The 22,963-nt window shown below is 48.7% G+C and overlaps 1 protein-coding gene and 1 long non-coding RNA gene across 3 annotated transcripts; one reads left to right on the top strand and one right to left on the bottom strand.

The window, feature by feature from the left end:
- Window positions 1-738: 738 nt before the first annotated feature.
- Window positions 739-6,568, bottom strand: PLAU (plasminogen activator, urokinase). Of its 2 annotated transcripts, none has more exons than XM_024561348.3 (11): window positions 6,444-6,568; window positions 6,035-6,122; window positions 5,537-5,570; window positions 5,273-5,380; window positions 4,775-4,949; window positions 4,510-4,601; window positions 4,107-4,323; window positions 3,740-3,891; window positions 2,985-3,125; window positions 2,508-2,656; window positions 739-1,835 (listed from the first exon to the last, which is right to left on the bottom strand). In XM_024561348.3, exons 2-11 carry the CDS (start codon window positions 6,089-6,091, stop codon window positions 1,659-1,661), a joined length of 1,302 nt encoding a protein of 433 aa, XP_024417116.2. In that variant the 5' UTR covers window positions 6,092-6,122; window positions 6,444-6,568; the 3' UTR covers window positions 739-1,658. The 2 variants fall into 2 exon arrangements, with proteins under 2 accessions (XP_024417116.2, XP_045052122.2); XM_045196187.2 differs by having other exon boundaries at window positions 6,432-6,553.
- A 25-nt stretch (window positions 6,569-6,593) lies between these two features.
- Window positions 6,594-13,881, top strand: LOC123479800 (uncharacterized). The gene is made up of 3 exons (XR_006655549.3): window positions 6,594-7,167; window positions 12,861-12,899; window positions 13,582-13,881. It is a non-coding gene; the product is annotated as an uncharacterized lncRNA (long non-coding RNA).
- Window positions 13,882-22,963: the final 9,082 nt, after the last annotated feature.

The raw sequence follows: 22,963 nt of genomic DNA, 5'->3' as shown, positions 1-22,963 counted from the left end.
TTGGTTAAGAACCACTGCCAAAACCCATTAACATAGCTTGGGAACTCCAACATTTTGGCACCCAGCCAATATCTCCCAGCCTGCCTTCTACACTCCAGTTCTTCAGAAGCTGATGTTTGATTCAAAATATATGCTCAGCTTCCTTATGGTATCAAACAGCCTTAGGTTCTGAGTCACCTGACCTTAGGGATAGCAGTGGCAGGTTATGAGCTCCATTAACATATTGAGAAAACTCAGCACCACCCCACGCACAGACACTGTAGATAATGGGAAATTATGTTTTCTGTTCCCTGAGTGCCACAGACTCAAGCTGAGCTGGGTTTTGGATCAACCATTTTCACTCATTCAGGTGTTCTCCTTGGCTGCGGTCAGCCCAAGGATTGTCGGGGGCAGAGTGAAGACAACATGGTGAGGCTAATACTAAAGGAGGTCACCGTGCACAGCTGTACAAGATGTGCACTGTGCAAACCCATCAGGCTGAGGGGGGAACTGAGAGCCGACACCCAGCCTGCACACCACGTACAAAGCTGTGGGCCCCTTGTTGTGCCCTGTGCGCTATGGAGTGAGTGCCTGGCCTACCGCTCTCTTAGCCTCTGCTTCCCAGAGCCCCACGGAGTCCAGAAACGCAGCCCCACAGGAAACCCTGGTGTACGTGCTGCCATGGTGACTTTCTACTTTTTATGTTCCCCAGCTCCCTCCCGTAGGAGCACCAGACAAGAAACAAAGTCTTCAGAAGAATCACATTTATCATCTTTATTCAAAATTACAAAAATAGATATAAATAAAAATAGCAGAATATAATTATTAAATATTCAGTGTACAGGAGTGGTCCTCACCCCACATAGTGAGGACTGCATGGACTTGGCTGTAAGATCAGAAGGGATAACTGGCCAAGAGAGTTGAAAGTGAAATTGAAATTTTAATGCTGGTCATGGGCCATGCCCCAGAATGACACATTCATAGGCATCATCGTATGGGAGACCCAAGAGGCCCCAGGGATGACCCATGACCTCTCCTGACAGACCCTTCTATGTGACATCATAGTCCATAGAGGTTAGAGAAATATCTAGACTTTCAGTCAGATGCAGGAACACCAGATCTTACTCACACTGACTACTCATAGCCTGTGCACAAGTGTGCAAACATATACGTGCATATATAATATTTCCTGATACATTCACGGAATGTCAGAGCCCTTCCCTCAAGGTATTAGTGTCCCTACTCCCCGAACCACTGTTCCCACATTGGCCAAGCTTCCTCAAGAGACTTCAGTTCTGTTACACTTCCTAATTGGGAAATTATTCATTTCCCAACAGTACGCCAGCTGTTGGGGGAGCTGCCTCTTCTTCCCATGCATAGGAGATGCCATTTTTATCTCCAGGAGACTTTAATCCAGAGAAAGACAAACTACTGGTCAGTACCGCCCTGGATCAGGACCACCCCTCCGTCCTGGCCAGAGGGGATCTGGGCGCCCAGCACCCAGGCCTATAATTGAGGGTAAAGAAAGCTATTGCTGCTCCACCCGGGTGGGCAGCACAAGCAAAACCATTTCTGCAGAGCCTATCTTCCTCAGTCTCTTCCTTATGTATAGCCAGGGCAGATGGACCGGCTGCAAAAATGACAGTCACCATGGGAGTGGGTGGCTCCCTAGGGGCCATTCACAGGGCAAGGCTATTCTTTTCCTGGGTGTTAGTACGGATCCAGGACAGGAAGCGTGAGACCTTCGTGTAGACACCTGGCTTGTCCTTCATGGCACAGTCGCGGCCCCAGCTCACAATCCCAGTCAGAGTCAGGCGGCCTTGGTTGGAGCAGACCAGGGGTCCCCCTGAGTCTCCCTGTTAAGCCAAAGACACAAAAGGTGAGCCCTGGAAGAAGTTAGGAGGGGGCCATCGGATCCTACCACCCAATCATGCCCGAGAGAGAAGGGAGAGTGTCCCAGAGTCAGAGTCCTTAGTGACTACCATCTCCCACCACATCAAGTTTAAAATCCTCTGCTTGGCTTTCAAGGCCCTATTACCTGCCACCATTCCACCTACGTTCTCCGGCCCTTCCTCTCCTCCCATCCTGGAATATGCTGACCTCATTCTCATTCTTATATCTTGCAACTGAAATGCTCTTCTTTCTTTCCTTTGCCTCCTTGAATCCCTATAGAGTCACAACCTCTTTAAAGCTTCCCCTCTGCGACCACCTAGTTGGCACTCACCACCTTCTCCTCAATATCTGATCATTTATAGTTCACACCATACCCTGAACACTGAGCTGTATTATTTCCTATTGTTTCTTCTTATCCCCCTCTCTCCCCCAGTCTGAAGTGCCTACCACCGAGACAGGCTGATGACAAATGTTTGGTAAAGATGTAAGGATTGGGTTAAACATTATAAAACTTGAGCTCTTGATTCTGGCTCCTTGGGGCCTTGGCTGGAGAGAGGCTCCCCAAAGCTGGCAGAGACATGCCCAGAAGCCCTGGAGAGATGGGGATGATGGAGAGAGATGCTTAGAACTCTCACCTGGCAAGAATCTGTTTGCCACTGTGGGTCAGCAGCACACAGCATTTTGTCGGTGATTTCAGAGCCGTAGTAGTGGGGCTGCTTACACGTGTCCTCGGAAACCACCTTCACAACAGACATTTTCAGCCGCTCTGAATAGACATAGTCGTCTGGATGGAAGAAACATGAAAGAATTTATGTCAAGATGTGTCTGTCCAGCCTTCCCACGGGGACTCTCTGCCAGGGAGGGGACCAAAAAGTGTTCCTACAAGGGAAAGTCTCTATTCTTTTTCCACCCAAATCTGAGTTTTTACACCAGCCATAGCCCCTCATCCCCCAACTATGTACCTTTATGGTTCACCATTCCCTAAAAAATGCTCCAGATCCCACCCCTGGACCCATCTGCTGTCTCCACAGTCCTCCTTAATCAAGCTGAGCTCACCTCCAGGTGACAACACTCCCCCAGGACCCTGTCAGCTAGCCCCAAAGGTCACTTACTGGTATTCTCTTTTCCGAAGCCAGTGATCTCACAGTTTGTGCCATCAATAGGATCGCTAGAGTCTGGGGGCAGGCAGATGGTCTGAATGGACCGGGACGGCTGTGCACACTGGCTTGAGTTGGAAATGATCTTCAGCAAGGCTAGGGGAGGGGGAAGACATCACAGGAGAAAGATCACCACCTGGTCAGGTGGTCACCGTCTCTGCCCTCCAAATGCTGAGGGAGCAGCTGTCTATCCCTAGGTCAGTTAGGGTCAGAGGTCATCCTGGGAGGTGTGTTGGTAGGATGAAACCAGCCTCCCCTGTACCATGCCTCATGGGCTTCAGTCCTGCTGCTGACAAGGCTTGGACAGCCAGGGCTAGTGCATACGGCTGTACAAGGTTTTTTCCTACAAAAGCCCTGGCTGAGGTAGCCGGGCTGAAATCCAGCCCAATGCTCTCTCAAAGGTCTGTATCCTTGGACAGACAGAGCCTGCATCTAACAAAGGAAGGGTCAACCCGGGCCAACCATCTGCCCACAGGGCCCCTGCCACCCAGAGAAGGCTACCAATTTGAAAATTCAGGGACTTTACAGGGGAGCACTAAGCCCCTCATATATGTGTGTCACTCCCGGAACCCATCCCCACTTCCCTCTTTGTTGTGTAAAGTAGGGTCTTCAAGTTCCCCTCCAACAACAACCCCACTCCCACTTGAGTGTCTTTGAGCCCCTCCTCTCCTGGCCATCATGGTGCCGGCCGATAAGGGTTTTCCACTCACCTATGTCATTGTGGTGAGCAAGTGTGTCGTCAGAGCTATAGCCCTCGTGCAAGATGAGTTTTTGCACCTTAAATTTCATCTCCCCAGGTGTTTCGGATTTCAGATGTGACCGACCCAGGTAGACAATGTAGCTCTCCTTCTTTGGGTCACCACTGTGGGAAGGGAGACCTGTCAGACAGTCTGATCTCATGAGACCCTGTCACTTCCTCCTCCCCACCACAGTGACCTCAGAGCATGACTGGTCCCCAAGGCTAGGGGCTGCATGGAAGGGCTGACAGGATAGAATTAAAGTGGAATCCTTTTCTGGGAAGTTAAAAAGGAGGTGTTTGGGGCAGGAGGGTCAGGGAGAAGAGACAGAGGGACATACGTGAAGCAGTGTGTGGCACTGGCCACCCAGCAAGGACTGATGAGGCTGCCACCGCACAGGTAGGTCACAGAGCCTCCACGGTGCTGCTTATAGATGGCTGCAAACCAAGGCTGGTTCTCAATGTTGGTGTATTCTCCCCCGACAATCTTGAAGCGGGGCCTCAGAGCCTTCTGGCCACACTGAAACTCTCTTCCAGTTGGAGAATAAGTACCTTTTCCTGGAAGAGAAAGAGAGGGATGTCTTAGGAAGATAGGTAGGATAAAGTGTCCCTCTCCTCATCCTCTGACCTCCTGGTTTTGGGGACCGGAGAGGCCTCCGTCCTCACCCCTCCTCTGATGGAATAAGAGGACTTAGGAGTTTGTCCCCTTTCACCAACCATCATAAACAGGTCAGTGACACTCACCAGAAGAGCAGTTTGGCACCAGGCACTGTTGCATAAGCTGCTTTAGGCCAACCTGCACATAACACCAGGGACTCCTCTGGTTGTCTGGGTTCCTGGCAGCAAAGAGGGAAGAGGAATGTCATTTCAACACAGAGCATCTTTCCTGCATCCTCCCCTCCAAGAAAAAGGCAGCCAGAGGCCTTGCCTTCCTCCTGTTATGGCCAGCACTCTGGGAGCTGGAGGGACTGTGAGGCCACGGGGAAAGTCCTCACTGCCCCCACCTCACCTGCAGTAATTGTGTTTCCCCAGGCCCAGCTGAAGAGCATCAGGTCTCTGGGCATGGTACTTTTTCTGAAGGACATTGACAGAGTTCCAGGCCAGGCAGGGCCGGTCCCTGATGTCAGTGTTGGCCTTCCCTCGGTAAGAGTGACCGTTTCCCTGATAGCAGGTGTTCGATGTATCTATGGAAAGATGTGAGGATGAGAGAATATCAGAAAGAGGAGAAAGTTCAGGCAGACATTTTAGAGAAGCTGCCAGGCCTTGCATGTCTGCAGGCCCGGCAGAAGACACTGGAAAGGGCCTCCTTCTATCCTTTGTGCAGCCGCAGCTTCACCAGACAATGTGTGTTTATGTGTTTGACTATGTATATCATATCGCATAGGGATGGTGCCCCCCACTCCACCTCCAGTTCCTAACCCCTACATGCCCTCGCTTCCCACTCATCTCTCCCTGCCCCCAAATCTCTGGTGCCCCCTCCTCCCAGTTAGAGCCGGGATCCCCATACCTATGTCACAGTGTTCCCCCTGGAATTTCCTTGGGCAGCTGCATCGCTGAATGTTGGAGAAATACTTGTAGGACACGCATGTACCTCCATTCAGACAGCGGCATTTAGCTGAAAAGCACAAAGTTGGGGGTAGGTAAGCAAGGAGCAGGAGAGGAGAAGGTAAGGGAGGGGCCAGCCCTGCATTAGGGACAGGGAAGGGCTGCCTCCTGAGTCTTCTCCAAGATGTCTTTGCAGCCAGATATTGTGCAAGGGGTGGATACTCACATGCACCAGACACTGGATGAGGTTTGTAGCTGCCCTGGAAAAGAGGGGGAGGGGGAAAGTTCACCAAAGGTCCTATGTCCCTGGAGCTCCAGGGTGTGGATAAACTAGCCCCAATCCCAAAACTGGCCCCAATCCCACCCTTCCCTACAGCTCTCTCTCTACTCACTCTGACCACATCTAACTAGCCCTCAAATGGAAGATCATAAGTTTCCAGAGAGGAGAAATGGATTGACTCAAGCAAGCTTCACATATCAAGTGCCAGGAGGCTGTGGCAATTCCAAGGCCTTTTTCCTCCTCTGCCTGCAAATGCGAACTCCCCCCTGGTTCTCAAGGTCTCCACTGCCACACCTGTCTCATTTCTTCCAGGGTCTGGCCTTGCTGGGATGGGACCCAGGGCACTCCAGCTCCCTCTGCAGCCCCCTTCCTTCCCCTGGTGCTATTCGGGGGTCCTGCAAGCCCCCTCCCACCGGTACAGGCCAAAGCAGGGAAGCCTCTCACTTCGCAGTTGCTACCAACAAGGACGCAGAGGAGCAGGCACGCCAGGGGGACTCTCATGGTGGCGAGGCTGGGGTTCTGGACAGCGACCCTGAAAGGGAAGGAGCAGTCAGGGAAAGAGGCGGAGGAGCGAGAAGGCGAACCAGGTGGGTTACTGCAGTTCAGGGCAGACCCTAGGGGTCATCTGCAAGGCGAGCCCGCGGCCGTCTTTCCTCTCTGGGATTCAGGGGTCACTGCACAGCCTGGACCCGCACCCGCAGGGAGAAGCATGAGCACGCGGAGCAGGAACTCGGCACGCAGCCGCTGCCGGGCGGGGGCAGCCGGGGTGGGGGAACGGAAGGCCGGAGGGGTGGGGGCCGCTGGGCATCCGCGCAGCGCTCTTAGCGTGGCCTGCACCCACCCGCACACTCACCGGCAGCTGCTGCGGGAGGGGCGCGGGGAACGCGACCTGGAGGATAGGTTGCTGCCTTGAAACGGCCGGGTTCTGGGGCTCCAGGCTCTCCGCTGTGCTGCAAGCCGGCGGCGCAGGCTGTATATTAGGACCCGCCTAGGCCCTGGCCCCGCCCCGGCCCAGGAGCGCCGGGTCCACCCCCTTTCCTCCGGTTCCCTGGGTAGCGCCGCGACCTGGACCCTGCGTGTTTCCTCATCTATGACTGAGAATGAGGAGCAGCGTGGTCTCCAGCAGAGGGGACCAACGAGGTCTGGACTGAGAGATACAGAGGCGTCTAAATTCCCCGGCCCTCCTCCCATTCACCTGCCCTGGGTCCTTCCCAGCGCAGACCACCCATCCACCTGCACATCCAGTTACGGAGAGGAGAGGCACTCCAGAGACTTTCTCCCCTGTCCAGCTCTGATGCCTCCCCCCAGGCCCCCTAAATCAGCCCTTTTCCAACTTCCCACCCTCGACCCCCAACTGCCTAGGAGAATGAATGAGAACCCTGGGTATAGGGGCGCAGTCCGCAGCTCGCATAGCTGTGAAGTCTTTTTCTCAGCATGAAAATGCACGCGGCACATGCTCGCTGAAAACAAAGACAAAAAACCAGCTAACAGGGGCTGCTTATTTCGGATGCCAGCTCTTCCAAAATCATCAGCACAACCAGTGGATGAGACAAAACTGAGATAAATTGCTTGTCAAGGTAAGGGAGTTTGGTAGTGGTTGGGGAAGGGGGAAAAGCGTGGTAGGAGTTTATTGAAAATTTGCAGTTTGGTTTAAGGGCAGTCTTTGCAAGTGAGGGCTTGATAAGGATTAGATAAGGGTTGTGGAATTGTGAGAACAAAGTCTTAGGGCACAAACTGCTGATGCTTTCTATTCAAGTGTTGATGGGTCTTTCAGGATGTTACTATGATGAACAACTCACTCATTTATTAGCCTGGGCCAGAATATAGTTAGTTAATAAAACCAGTGAAATAGTAAAGCCTTGTTAACTTACAGAGAAAGCTGTAGAGGGGTAGGAAGTTCTGTTTTCACCTCTGAGGAGAGCAGTTGGGGAACTGGAGGACAAGAATGAGAAGATTTATTTTATACTGTTCAAGTTTTTGAAAACATCTTTGTACCATCCATTCCAAGAAGATAATTACAGCTTTTAAATGCATGTTTATTTAGTGTTCTACTTCATTACAGGGCACTGTTTCTAATAAGACAAAATTATTGCTTATCAAATAAGACTGAGCTCCAGTAAGACTGACCATGCATAAAGGATTCAAATGCTCTTCCTGCCCAAGGGCAAGGCGAACAGTTGTGTAACACACGTGCACACGCACACATGCCATATCCCAAGGCCGAGTTGAAGGAGCACAGTAGGGTCTCTGAGGTTCGCTCACCCCGACCCCTCTCCCTTAGTGCTGGGAACCTGGGCCCGGGGTCACTTGGATTCTACACACCAGGACTGTCTCCCTTGATGAGAGGGGAGAGGTCTGAGTCCATGTTATTCACTAGGGGCCCAAGGCCAAACCCAAGGCTTGGTCCTCCTCCCTGCCTAGGCCTAATGTGTTTTGCTGCCTGATAACCCTGGACCTTGAATTTGGGTGCACTTGAGAGGGACAGGAGGAGGAGGGCAGAGAGAGTGCCAGGATGGTAGGAAGGAAGAAAACCTCTTTGTTCTGTTCCAGCCAGAGGGCTCAGATTGCCAGCCTCTGCCTGGGGAAAGTGTAAGTTAACCATCCAGCTTGAGGGAGGCAGGTGACCCATTGCTCTCCAGAGTGAGTTTTTCATGCCTGGCTGATTAGCTGCCAGCCTCTCAGGGGATGGACTGAGTCAGAGGTGCTATAGGTCTCAGAGCCGGCCTCACTACTTCCTCTACAAGACTGTGGCATGCTTTGTTTGGATTTAGAACCCAGTAATTGTAAATAAACGTGATCAAAATGTAAACAGAGGTGTTGCAGCCTTAGGACTTACCCCGAAACTCCTAGGTTAGTTACCAGGAAATTCCCAGCAGACTGTCATGATTCACAGAGCTCCCAGCAGCTCTCATGACTCCGGATTACTTGGCTGGAGGCTGTCATGCTGATTTTGGAGGGTAGGGTGACCTCATTTCCTCCACAACAAAGAGGCTTGCAGACCGTTATGCAGCGTGACACCTCCTCTCCTTCCTCCTTCCCTCTTGTGGCCTCTTCACCTGGTTGAACAATCCTAGAGCCTCCAACTTTTCACAAAGCTGCCTTTCCGCTCTGTGATGTTGGGCGCTCTGTAAAATCTCTGTGTCCATCTTTTGGTGCATGGTCTGTGCTAGTCTTCCAGTTCTCTGAGGGCAGACACCATGTAGATAGACCTTAGCTGTCATTCCCGCCCCCCAGCATTTGTGCATCCCTTGTTCACATAGGTGCTTATTATGAATGAATCAGCAAACAAGTGGGAACAGAGCTTTGGGGCACACTGGACGTTTCCCTCCTCTCTGTCTTTTTTATTTTTCTCTTGCCATAAAAAATAGTACTGGCATTGTTTCTGTCTTGTGCTAAAAAGCACTTTGGTACAACGCATTCCTCTTTAAACTCACAATTGTCTTGTGATATAGTTGGGAATCATTATTCCCATTTTGCAGATGAGGAAAATGAGGTGGAGAGAAGATACATAGTTGGTGAGTAGCAAAGCCAGCACTAGAATCAGGATTTCTGATCCTTGTTCCTGTGCCCTACCCCTTTCTTCCTCCGTAAGAGAGGGGTCTAAGACAGATCCTGTGAAGAGAAAGGCCAGGTGATGTAAGATGTTGCAGCTCAGGGGAGCCCTCCTGCTGGCTCTGGAGCTCTCCTTCCAGAAACAGGCCTCTGAGTTTGGGCTCTGAGATCCTGGAAAGCCCTTGCTGCATGTAATGTGAGTTAGTTGCTTGCCTGAGTTCCAGGAACTAACTTGGTGGTCTAGACTCTCTGAAGTTTCTGTCAAGAGTGAGAGAATAAGGAACTGAATGTGTGTGATTTCATTCTGTTCCTGACTCCCAGAGTATAGGCGTCAGCCCCCTGCCTCTGTGTCTCAGGGGTCCAGACCTCCTGAGTCAGATGTGGAAGTAGAGATGGAGGGGCCGCCTTTCCTGGAGCTGCTTATAAAAGAACAGGCAGATGCCAAGTGTTCAAGGAGGACCAGGATGTCCGAACTTAGCCTTGAGACTGTGTCCAGGAAACTGGGCCCCTGAAGGGCTATTTTCTGACCAGCGTGACCCACAAAGAAGTTCACGTTGAGTCTCAGGATGTATTCCTGGGTTGCTATACCAAGAATGTTCAGCATGGTGCTATAGAGAGACTAGCCTGCGGTCCGCCCTGTCCACGCTGAATGACCTTAGGCAAGATCTCCCCACCCGCAAAAAAGAGAGGCCCGCCCTGCCACAAAAAAGAGAGGCCCGCCCTGCCGGTGCCTCTCTTTGCAGACTGAATGAGATAATGCTTATATGGTGAAAGCATCTCTTCATTCCTTTATTCACTCACTCAATATTTATCATGGACCTACGATGTGCCAGGCACAGTTCTAGATGCTAGAGATAGAAGGATGAACTTTGTAAACCGTAATTCCTACCCCAAGTGCCTGCCTGCCTTGCATACCTGACTATGGCTGTACTGACCCAGAAGACCAGGGCATTCTCTGGAGTCCATTCCAGGATTCCAGTTAAGTGGGGACGCTGTGTCCTTAACAAACAGTTCCCAGCAACTGGCCAACTGCGTGTGCTGCTCGCCCCCACAGCCTCGACTCCTACTCCCTCCTCTCCCTTCTCTATGGCCACAGCTCCTCTCTTTCCCACCTACACCTGGGGCAGACAGACTCCTCTGCAGTTCTTAGACAGAGGCACTGAATGGGGGTCACATAGCTTCCTTGGGTCTGAGGACTCCTTCTTCCTGTGTGTTTAGTGCTGAGGGGGAAGAGGCTGCTCTCACTCACAGGAGGCACTGAAAGCCAGGTTTTGGGCCTGTAACACGATCGGGGAAGCTGCTGAAGCTGCTAGGCCCCCAGCGGCTGTGGAAAGAATGGGGCTGGGGAAGCCACATACTTGCCTCCTTACTCATGGAAAGCAAAGAGCCCAGGGGTTGCACCCTGAGGTTATACTATCTCAGTAGCAATGTGAATGGAGGAACCGAGTTGTTCCCTCCAGCTTTAGCCTGTGCCCTCCTACCCTTTCTGGCCCTTTCTTCCCTCACCATCTCTGACCCACCCAGGCCAGTCAGCTCAGACCCCTGCACGAATATTTTGAGACTTGGCCAAAATTTTCTTTTTCCCTAACCTAAACCCAGTTACTTCCTAAGTCAGGAACTTAATTCCTTAAAGGGATTTGGTCATTAATTTCCAGACCTTTCTGGATTCTGAGTTCCCACCAGGGCCCAAACCTTGGCCCAGGCAGGCCCTAGAACTTCAGCTTAGAGCCCAGGTTATCAGGTAGGATGGCAATGGCTGCTTAAGTGGAAGCCAAAGGAGGAGCCCAGGAACAAAGGACTAGGATGGGAAGCCAGAAACTGGTGGGTTTGCTGGAAACTGCCAAGAAGTCAAGGACGTTTAAGGAAATATGTTCAGCCAGGAGCTAGGACTCTCAAAAAGTTGTTCATAAGAAAACCAACCTAACGTTCATAGCCTACATGATGTATAATTTCACGTGCTCGTGGCTCTCCCAAGCTGGAATCTATCTGCTCCTCTGTCTTCAAAGTAAGTGCAAGCACCTCCCTTTCTATTACACAGCGAGGAAAAGAGAGGGCTAATAAAGGGAAGTGAATCATCTGAGTTCATTCACTGAAAATGATGAGATTCAGAATTCACCGATTTTGAGGAACCTCATGACACATTTCCACCCTCCCTCCTCCTATTCTGAATCCTCACTACTCCCTTCCTGACCACTCTCAATCCCCACCCTCAGTCTCTTTGTCTTTCTACTTCCTACTTCCTACCCACCTGCAGAAAGTGCTTTTCTACTCCAAGGGGTGACTGAAAGCAGTGTGATGAGGCAGCCAGGTCCTGGGGAGAGGTCAGTCTCCTTTCTGAAGGTATTGCAGAACAAAGTAGATGGAAGTCTGTGGGAACCAGGAGCAGGGACACGCAGGGAGCCCCTGAGACAGGTGTGTATGCGGAGTGAGTGGAAGGAACAGTATGTAGGAAATCCAACCAGGAGGCTCCTGGTTACTTTGAGAAAAGTAATGGTGGGGAGTGTGACAGGAATGAAAGAAGAAGAAGTTTGTTCTCTCCAAGGGGATATTATAATCTATTTCTTGTTAAAAACAGATAACAATAGCTGACTTGTATTTGCTTTATATTCATTTTCTTTTTCAAAATTACCAACAACTTTTAAGGAAGATACTATTAATATCACCATTTTATGGGTGAGAAAACTGAGGGTCACAGAGTTTAAGCAGTTTACCTAAGGTCACACTATAGATAAATGGTAGCACTGTGAATCAACCAGACCTCGTTGATTCCCGGGTTTGGAGAACTATCTCTGAGGTAGTATCGTATTCAGTCAGGAAGGCAGGGTACCTCTCTGAATACCTGGGAATCATCCCACTTCTAACTTATGGTGCTTTTTTAAAAAATTTTTATTGTTATTCAATTACAGTTGTATGCCTTTTCTCCCCATCCCTCCACCCCACCCCAGCTGAACCCACCTCCCTCCCCCTCTCCATCCTCCCCCTTGATTTTGTCCATGTGTCCTTTATAGTAGTTCCTGTAATCCCCTCTCCTCACTGTCCCCTCCCCACTCCCCCCTGACCATTGTTAGATTGTTCTTAACTTCAATGTCTCTGGTTATATTTTGTTTCCTTTTTTCTTCTATTGATTATGTTCCTAAGGTAGCCCAGCTATCCAAGTCACATCTGTGTTGGTTGCTGCCTGCCCAGCTCAAGCCAGACTTTGGTAAAAATGGTCTTCCTTTTGCTTAATACAGCCAGCTACACTTGTGTCTGCTGGGTCTAGTCAGAGCAGTGAACATCAGGTCTTCTGCTTGTGTATCTGTGTGGACACCGGGAGCTGTCATTGGCTAGTCGTCCTTCCTCACATTATTCACCCGTATTTATATAATGGGGGATGCCCTAAGGTTCTTCTGTGGAGAAATAAAAATGGCACCTATTTATTGAGCATGTACTTTATTCAGCAGGAATTGGGTAACCATATGCATTATCTCCCTTAATCTTCAATGAGGGAGACGCAATATCATCCCCACTTTATAGATAAGGAGCGGAGACTCTGAGAGGTGAAGGTCACACAGCCAAGTCAATACCTGGCAGGTCCAACCCAGGGTTCCAAATGCTGTGCTGATAATCATGACGATAGTGTTGTCACTTTCCCCCTCCCTGAGGGAAAAAAAAATACCCTCTTGAGTAGGTGCCAGAGTCTGTAGTAAGAAATATTCACTAATGTTATTTTTTCCAGCTTTGTCTGATAAGAATCACCTGGTTTGAAGATTTAAAGGTACGGTATTTCAGGTACTTCTTTGGAAATTCTGATTCAGTACATCCCGGATGGGGTCTAGGATGATTCCTAAGATGTATTCCAGAGGATTCTTACCACTAAACAAGTCCGAGGGGAATTTCAGCCAATGCATACCTAGGGAGTGTTGGTTTATTTTTTCACCTGGGAATGCCCAATGACATTCTAAACTTTCTTTCTACTGGAGCTTCTACTCCACCCCAATCTTTGGGATGGAGGCCAGAGGAGAATGTAGAGGTGGGAAGGGTCCAGGGCTGGAAGGCCAACTGGTAGACAAATTTCCCAGACAGGGATGAATCAAGGAGGGGATGTACACCTGAGAGCCTCGTGCCAACCCAGCCGCCTTGGGGTGAGTTCCTAAAGACGCTGTGCTCCAAAATTTAATTGCTTCAGCACTTTAATACTTGTTCTCTTTTAGATCCTAGTGCTAGTTTCATTTTTAAAATGCCAAATGAATGGCTCATAGAGGGACTTTTCCACAGGGAGACTAAAAGAACTTGGAGAATAAGATAACCCTCTTATTGGCAGTGAATGGCAGTGAATGAAAAATTGGCTTCCCGAGACCTCAGGCAAATTGGGAGAAATTGAGCAGAGGTGAGAACAAAGCAGACCTGAGAATACCTGTACTTACTAGTACCTTTCTATCTGTGACCCTTCCTCGCAGTGCCTGTGCTGGTCCTCTGCCAAGCTTCAAGAAGATCTTCTCAAGCTTCTTATTTTTTCCCTCGGATCTTCTGGTTCCTGAATAGAACTGAATTTCCAGAACATCGTCCCTGTTCCAAGGAGAGTGAACAATGGACCCAGCATCCTGTGGGATGACCATGTTTGCTTTTTTAGTCAAGAGGAAAGCAGCAGTGGCATTGTCCCCATGCAGAGTGTCCTGGACGTATTCAGTCTGTATCACGGCAGTCTGGCCTCTTCCATTTGTAAAGAAATTCTACCCCAAGTTCGAAAAATAAAAGAATTGAGCTCAACTCAAACTGTTAATTTCATTCGATCAACTAAAAGTTCCTTTCAAATACCTAAGGCCTGCCTAGCATTGTGCTAGGCCCTGAGGGCACACAGAGGAACAGACACGATCCCTGCCCTGCAGAAGGTTAAAACCTGGTAAGGAACACAAAAGATATATATATATACATGAAACAATTAAGAAGTCATTAAGTGAGCTAACTACTTTATTTATTTTTTTAAAGATATTATTTATTTATTTTTAGGCGGAGGGGAAGGGAGGGAGAAAGAGAGGGCCTCTATGTAACATCAATGTGTGGTTGCCTCTCATGCATCCCCTCCTGGGGACCTGGCCCGCAACCCAGGCTTGTGTCCTGACTGGGAATCAAACTGGAGACCCTTTGGTTCACAGGCCAGCACTCAATCCACTGAGTCACACCAGGGATGAGCTGGCTACTTTAAAAAAAAAAAAAACAGAAAATAACAAGTGTCGGCAAGGATGTGAAGAATTTGAAATACTTGTGCACTGTTCCTGGGAATGTGGAATGATGCAAACTGCTTATGGAAAATACTACGGTGGTTCCTCAAAATAAAATTAAACATAGAACTATCAAATGACCCAGCAATACCACTACTGCATGTATATCCAAAAGAATCAAAAGCAAGGGCTCAAAGAGATGTTTGCACGCTCACAGCACTATTCACAATAGCCAAGAGGTGGAAGCAACCCAGATATCCACTGACAGATAAATGGCTAAGTGAAATGTGGTCTATACATACAATGGGATATTATTCAGCCTAAAAAAGAAAATCTTGTCACATACTACAACATGGGTGAACCTTGAGGACATTATGCTAAGTGAAATAAGTCCGTCACAAGAAGGCAAATACTGTATGATGCCACATGTATCTTTAGATATAGAGGTACCCAAAGCTCAGTAGTCTCCCTCTTACTCAGGGTTTCACTTCCTGCAGTTTCAGTTACCTGTGGTCAACCATGGTCCAAAAACATTAAATGGAAAATTCCTGAAATAAACCACTCCTAAGGCTTAAATTGCATTCCATTCTGAGTAGCATGACCAAATCTCATGCAGTCCCCCTCTGTCCCACTGTCCCACCTGGGCTGGGAATCATCCCTTTGTGTAGAGTCTCCACACTGGATATGCTACCCGCCCATTAGTCACGTAGTAGCCGTCTTGGTTATCAGATTGATTGTCAAAGTATCACAGTGCTGTGTTCAAGTAACCCTTATGGTCAGGTCAGTAGTAGCTTAACTTCACCTTACAAGGCCTATGCATTCGCCTCACTTTATCCCGTCAGGCGGACATTGTATCATCTCACATCATCAATCACAAGAAGAAGAAGAGGGAGTAGAGTACAGTAAGATATTTTGGGCTTGGGCTGGAGGGACTTGGGGGGAGGGGTGGGATCAATAAACTCCTGGGGCTGGGTGTAGTAGTGGGGGTGAGACGTAGAATGAGACGATACCAGAAAGGAAGAGGCAATGCAGAGGAAGACATTAGGACTGCTACAGCTGTCTTTGTTCCCGTTCTGTGGGAGCTTTTGTTTTCCCAAATACTCGGGGTCATATGTTTTGCTTTACAAAGAGCCTTAGGAAGTTCTAGTAAAGGGATGAGCCATGAAATCCACATTTGAAGGCCAATAGTCTCAGGGAGTCGAGTGGGAAGACTGAGGGTGGAGAGCCCCACTGCCCAATCCCAGTGGCACCTGTCAAGTACAAAGGCCCTATCTCTGAGCTTGAGGGAGAGCTTTTTCTTGAGGAAGAGGTGACTGCCCATGGTGAGGGCTGTGGTTTTAGGAGTCAGAGAATGGAGGCCCATTCCCTGTTTGGTTGCTGACTCCATCTGTGAACCTTGGTGAGTCACTTCCCTCCCTCGGCCTTCATTTTCTCTTTTGTGGAATGCAGAAGGACGTTTTTTCCACCTGCTTTTGCAGAAGACAGAAGTGGCTGAAGAAAAAGAAATTTACATCAGGCACCCTTAAGCGAAGGGGTGAGGCTTGGGCTGAAGCAAAGCCCAGGATGTCTGAAGACACGGGGGCCAGGTTTGACGCACCCTGCTCTTGACATCAGACGTCCACAGAGAGGACGTAAGTACTAAACAAGATAAACAAATGTTGCCCCAGAGAGTCTGGGTTCTGGGAATATGAACAGGGAATCCTGACCAAAATTCCAGGTCTCCGAATTTCCCCCATGGAGTCATGAGGCCCAGGCAAGGGGTGAATCACCCACCCAGGATCTGTGCTAGAGACCTAAACCACGGAATCCAGCCTCGGCAAAGGAAAGGGCTGAGAGCAGCCTGATTCAAGCAGCTTGGGGGTTGTAGCTAAAATATAAGCTGCTCCCTTGGGTCCTGATGACACCAAGAACCAATTTAGCCCAAGGCTCTGGATGCAGTTCTCATCCTGAGGTCAGTGGCAGGTCAGAGCCATAAAGTCGGTCATCTCTGGTCTGGAAGACTGCATGGAAAAAGGAGCTCAGAAGATTGTTGATCTAAAGAAATTGAATTAATGTTCTTCCCAGAGTCTGTATTATTTTTTGGTCCAATTCTCCAAAAGCAAAAGGCGGGGGACAGTGGGCGGGAGAAGGGGGGGAAGCAGCTCTTCAGAGCCTGAAGGAGAGAGGAAGAAGGAGAAGGAAGGATGTTGGCTGCTGATCAGCAATGACGGTTCCTCTGCCACAGGGAAATGCCAATCCTCAGGGCCAGGGGGGAGTAGGCCCTAGAAATCTGGAGCACTTGACTGGAGAACAAGCACTGTGTTCACATGCCACTTCACACCTATGAGGATGGTTATTATCAAAGAAGTGGAAAATAACAAGTATTGGTGAGGACGTGGAGAAATTGGAACCCTGTGCATTGCCTGCTGGTGGAAACGGAAAATGGTTCAGCCACTGTGAACGAGAGTTTGGCAAGTCCTCAAAAGTAAATAGAACTAACATATGATCAAGCAATTCCACTCCTAGAAACATACCCAAAACAACTGAAAGCGGAGACTCAGACAGGTATTTGTACACCTGTGTGCACACAGGTGTTATTCACATAGCCAAGAGGAGAAGCAACCCAACTGTCCATCAACAGAAGAATGGATAAACAAAATGTGGCATAAGCATGCAATGAATTATCATTCAGACCTAAAAAGGAATGAAATTCTGATACATGCTCCAACATGGATGGACCTTGAAAACATTATGTTTAGTAAAATAAACCACACATGAAACGTCACATTATGTGAACTTTTCATGATTCCACTTAAATGAGGTACCTAAAATAGGCAAATTCATACAGAGAAAAAGTAGAACAGAGGGGTTACCAGGTGTTGAGGGGAAGGAGTTGGGGAGGTATTGTTTAATGGGTACAGAGTTTCTGTTTGGAATGATGAAGAAGTTCTGGAAATGGGACCTGGCTGGGTAGCTCTGTTGGTTAGAGCACTGTCCAGATACGCCAAGGTTGCGGGTTCAATCCCCTGTCAGGGAACGTACAAGAAGCAGCCAATGAATGCATGAATAAGTGCAACAACAAATCTCTCTCTCTGTCTCTCTTTCTCACTCTGGAAAATCAATCAATAATTTTTTTTTTTAAAGAAAACATTCTAGAAATGAATAGTGGTAATGGTTGCATAACAATGTAACTGTACTTAATGCCACGGAACTGTACGCTTAAAATGGATAAAAGATAGACTTTATATATTTTATTTTTCCACAATAAAAAAATATTTTTGATGGTTAAAAGTGGTAAATGTTATGTTATATATATTTTACCAAAAAAAAAAAATTGCCAAAAATGGGGTGGGGGGGCAGGGATCTACCAGGCACTGGGATGAGAAACACAGGACATGAGAAGGCGGCAGCAAAGATATTCAAGGTCATGAGCTGGGATGGGGATGGGGACTGGGAAGGAGACAAAGACACCCGTCCGTGAAGGAAAAGGATAGTACGGGAGGCAGAGATGAAAGACAGAGAAGTTGAGACCAAAATAGGGCTCTGTTAGGGGTAGGGCTACATATGAAGAAAGAAATGAGTATTGGAGGGTCTTGTCTTTCAAAATAAGTCTAAAGTCTTTGGCAGGCGCATGGGTTTCCATGTCTGATTGCGGCAGGGCTTCTGGTGAGCGCTTCTGGGACCTACAGCCACTCCACAGTGGTCAGCTGGCAGTTGTTCTCTGAGGCTTCCTGTCTCATTTTAGAGCTGACAGACACCACAGTGAGTCAGTCCTACCAAAGACTGACTAATTTTTGACCCAGTTTTGATAATCCAGCACAATACCCTGGTATTTGGCACTACAGTGCAAAAGGTATAATGGGAGCATGGTTGCAAGACTGAGGCTCCCAGCTCCTTCCTGTCACCATCCCATTTCTTCGTAAAGGTTCGAGTGAACTGCATTTAAAGTCAGAGAGACTTGGGTTCAAATTCTGGCTTGCCTCGTACAAGTTGTGTGACGTTGGGCAAGTTACTTAACCTCTATAAGCCATGGTTTCCTCACTTGTAAAATGGGGCTCCAGAGCTCTGCAGCCTTTGTGGGGGATTAGATGAGATAATGTATCAAACACCTCCTAGCATTTTTGCTTGTCACAAAGAAATTGCCCAGTAAGTCAAGCCTGTTATTATCACGACTATTATTAGTATCCTGAGATGTTTGATTATCTAGGACCACTTTGCCACAAGGGCAATGGGGACCTAAATCTGATCTGGGCTCCCCAATTTACTAGCGGTGTGACCTTGAGCATTTTTCCTTTTTCTTTCTTTCTTTAGAGAGAGGGGAAAGGAGGGAGAGAAAGAGGGAGAAAAACATCCATTGGTTGCCTCCCGTACTTGCCCCAAACCTGCATCCCAGGCTTGTGCCCTGACTGGGATTCAATCTGGTGACTTTTGCTTTGCAGGACGACGCCCCACCAAGCCAACCAGTCGGGGGGAGCTTTTTCCCCACTGAGTCTCAGTTCTGTCATTTGTAAAATGGGGACAATTACATAGAGTTGTAAATGTCAAATAGAATAGTGTGTATAAAAGATTTATAAACAACAACAGAAGTACAAGATGTATAATGTAGTTAAGATCAGAAGCGCGGATGTATCTGGGCCAAGGTTAGAGTCGCCCTGGGAATCGAGGTTGGGATGGGCTCCAGGGTTGTAAAAACAGTTGTGATCGAGATCGGGGCTGGCATTGGGGTCAAGGCGATGTTTGGGGCCAGGAGAGGGAGTCATGAGCAGGGACATGGTAGGGGTTGGCTGGGGGCTTTGGCTTGGGCTAGGAATCCAGCAGGGTGTTGTGCACTGTCTGAGCCCTGAGGGGTACAGCAGTCCTGTGCGGTGACTCACAGCGCAGTGATGCACTGCCTGGCGTGAGGCTCTAATCCAGCGATCTTGCTTTGGGAGAAAGTAGAACGGAATACTTAACAAATCCTGAGAGACCTGTAGAAGTGCAGGCCTTTAGGGAGACAGTCCAATCGCAGCAGTTTAACCACCTCGCTTCCTTCATCCTTCTCCCCCCAGCCTGGTAGGGAGCTAAGCCACCTTAGGTATCAGCCTCTCTCCAGTTGCATCCTGCACAGCGCGGCTTCTCACAGCTCTCACAGTCCTTCCTCCATCCTCCATCTGCCACCCGCCGTCTTTCATCATCCATTCAACGAAGGTTTATTGAGTACTTACTAGTAAGTACTTTGCTAGATCCTTTTGCTAGGATTCGGCAAAGACGAGGCAGGCCTACTGTCTGTCCTCTGGGAGCTTCAGTCTAGAAGGACAGACAGACAATGCAGCAGATTTCTGTGTATTTATAGGGGTAGTAGTAGATTCTAATATCAGTTCAGGGGCAAAGATTACAAAATTATTCTTGAAAACCCCTTAAGTTACCGGACCTTGGCATTTAGAAGCTCAAAGGCCAAGAAATAACATTGATTTCTCTTTGTACTTTGGGTGTGATCATGAGGCAGTAGATATTGAGATCAGGCTTTGAATGGTGGAATGCAACTTTAAATAAAGAAATTTCTTTGTTTCTTGGTCTTTTAGCTGCGTGTGTATAATTGGGTTTTGCACTAAGTTAACTGCATTAATTCTGGGAGTCCAGTGTAAATACAATTACACCAATATGTTTCCAATTATTGTAAATACATTAAGGAGGAAAACAGTGAGAAAATATGTAGTGAAGGGACATAACCAGTTAGGGGTGACAGAGAGACTGATATGAAAGGCTTCACTGAGGAGGCTACATTTAAGTTGAGTACTAAAGGCTGAATATAGGTAGCCTGTTATAAAGGGGGAAAAGAACTTTCCAGACAGAGGAATTGACATGAGGCAAAAAGGAGCTCAGTGGATCTCAGGAACTAAAAGCCGATCAGGTTGGAGATGTTGAAGAGATAATCAAGGGCCTCCCAAGTCGGTCCTCAAAGTGAGGACCTCTTCCACATGTTCTGACGCCTCCTGTATAACAACTCGGGGGTAAGGTGGTCTGAGACTCAGGGAGTTAAATATTTCAGAGTACAGGGCTAGAGAAACAGAAATAATTGTTCCACATGTTTTGGAATCACTGGGCTAGCTGCCCAGTAGGATGCAAAGAATAAGAAACAAGTTATTGGAAAGAGAGGAGGGGGATTCATAGTGGTAGTGGAGTAGCCTATGCATAGGCATGAACCAAGTGTTACAGATGCAAAGGCTAAGAAGGTAATATAAAGAGCAGAGCAGGCTGAGTGCAGGACAATAGGGAGGAGTAGGGACTGTGGCAGACTGGAGAGCTCTTACTTGTTTAAAGGGGCAACTGCTACTCAACTCCTGGTAACTGTTAGCAAGTGGGAATTGAGGACCAGTTTGCTAGATCTTCCATATTGCAGCAGATGCTCTCAGTTCCAGCTCCCTCTGGCCTTTGGAGCCTACTTTTTCCTACTGTACAATAAGCTAGATATTCCCCCAGGAATTAACACCACCATTACCCCTACTGTCCCACCTTGTGGAAGCTCCCAGACAATGACTGATGGGTTTGGTGCATAAATATGCCAGTGCCTTTGCCTCTCAGGCAAGATAGCTTTGAGACATGCATACTTCACTGCTTCCCCAAGGTCCCCAGGAGAATTAAACTCCACATGCCCATATGGTAACTAACTACCTTGACAGTTTGCCCTTATTGGCCTCCACCCTTCTCCCTGTCCACTTCCCCACTCCCTAACTGGTGCTTCCTAGGATCACCCACCAAATAAACTACATGCATCTGAAGCCTGTCTCAGGGTCTGCTTCTGAGAAACCAACATAAGGACAGAAAATGTTAATAAAGATTTGAAAGCTAGATTACTTTATGTTGAAACTTTGCAATTCAAGGGGTGTATGTCAATAGAAACAGGTTTGAAGGCTGGATTAGACCAACAGACCATCAGTTTATTTGGTAGTGATGTAAATTAAGACTTTATCAGTCTTTCTCATAGGAATCAACCAGGAAAGGAACACGTTTGCTAATGAAAAATGTCTAAGAAAGATTTGGATGAGAAAGTCCTAAAGAGGGAGGAGACTCGTGTCGCGTGGAAGCGACTGCTTGAAACACGGAATTTGAGAGCTGCTGAACAGCGATGAATGCTGCTGCTCGAATGGTCACTCCTACTCATGGCTCACCGCTCCCACCAGGGTAAGTCATGTTGGGAAGTCTCAGAACCAGACAGGCCCAGCAGCCACCCACACCAAACTGGTTCTGCAGCAAGAGACAAGCCAGGACCTGCTGGCTGCAGGGTCCTTAGAATCAGACTCACCTGATCCCCAGTCCACAACCCTCCCTGGGGCCATGACACAGCTACTGTTCTGGATGATCTTATCTCAGCTTGCCTGGCCTGTTGGTGCAAGGAAAGGTCCTAAGAGTGAGGAGCTGGTAGGGAGAACTGTAAGCCCCCCTCCCACACCTCTAGCCAAGCCAGCTTTCTAGGTAGTCATCCAATTCAGCCACCCAAAGTGCTGACAGGAGGCACTGTCATCCCGGTGCTGCAGAGGGGAAGACATGCCAGGCCCTGGAGGATGGAGGGCTGCACCTGGCTGGGATGCCCAGACAGGCCCACAGGTGACAGGCAGCACCTTATGCCCCAAGCTTTCTCTCCAGCAGTGTTTGCCCAGCCTGTGCTATTTTAGGTTCCTTTGTCATCACTGCAGGCAAACTGGACTGGAGGAGTCTGATTAGAAGGGAAAGAACCGGTTTTACAGAGCTGAGCTGTTGGGAACTGCTTCCCTGAGTTGGCAGCGTAGTGCCGGGCAGAAGGGCCTGGTGTCCGTGCCTCTGAGGCTCAGGACTGAGTTAGGATGCTAGCATTGGCTTCAGAGCAACATGTCAGACAAAAGAGACAAAGAGAAGGACTTTGAGGTTCAGGGGCCAGCAGCTATAATTCTCAGGAATACACATGACAGTAATAGTACCTTATTATAAATGTGCTTTATAGTGTATGATACCTCCATAGACATGATCTCATTTGATCCTTACCGCAGTCCTATCAGGCAGGCAGGTATTATTCATACCACCTTAAATATAAGGAGTCTAGGATACACCAGAGTAAGTGACTTGCCCAAGGTCACAATCTTAAGAGAGTGACAATTGCAGAGCCTGAATCAGTTGCAGACGGGGGGGTTGGAAACCTAGACTTGCACATCTAGAAGTCTTTGTTGGAGCAGGGGGACTCAGGGAGAGGGGGGGAGCCTTGGCCTTCTCCTGGTGGCTACCTGAAACTTGGGGCTTCATGAGCCGGTGGCTGAGGAATGCCCCAGCCACAGACCCACAGTGGGCAATCAGGGCAATCAGGGCAGCTCCATCTCCTCTCTTAGTTAGTGGGTGTGAAGGGTTTTTCTATTCCCCTCATTCCGCCCCCTGAGTCAGCTCTCTGGCATTGCCCTGGCATGTCCTGGGCCCCACGCCCAGGCAGTGAGGAGGTGCTGGCAGATTGCCAGGGGAATGCTGCTGTGTTAACTCAAGCCAAGTCCTGGTTAAGACCCCCTTCCCAGGGGCAGCCCAACAATGACTGCATTGGGAGCTGTGACTTGTAGGCACAGGTGAGTCTCCCTCACCCCTTGGGCTTCCTGGCATAGGTGGCATTGGGCTCAGGCCTTTACCTCAGGGATGCAGCCCCGGA

The sequence above is a fragment of the Desmodus rotundus genome, chromosome 4 (assembly GCF_022682495.2).
Source record: "Desmodus rotundus isolate HL8 chromosome 4, HLdesRot8A.1, whole genome shotgun sequence".
Classification (NCBI taxonomy): Eukaryota; Metazoa; Chordata; class Mammalia; order Chiroptera; family Phyllostomidae; genus Desmodus; species Desmodus rotundus.
The sequence above is the reverse complement of the archived record's forward strand: the minus strand, read 5'-3'. Positions and strand labels throughout refer to the sequence as shown.

Excerpts from the sequence above, each read along its gene's own strand:
- PLAU (XM_024561348.3), bottom strand. The coding sequence starts at position 6,091 with ATGAGAGTCCCCCTGGCGTGCCTGCTCCTCTGCGTCCTTGTTGGTAGC. Across the intron at positions 4,324-4,509 it reads GGTGCCAAACTGCTCTTCTG|GAAAAGGTACTTATTCTCCA; the intron begins GTGAGTGTCACT and ends TTTCTCTTCCAG. Across the intron at positions 3,892-4,106 it reads AGTGCCACACACTGCTTCAC|TGGTGACCCAAAGAAGGAGA; the intron begins GTATGTCCCTCT and ends CCCTTCCCACAG.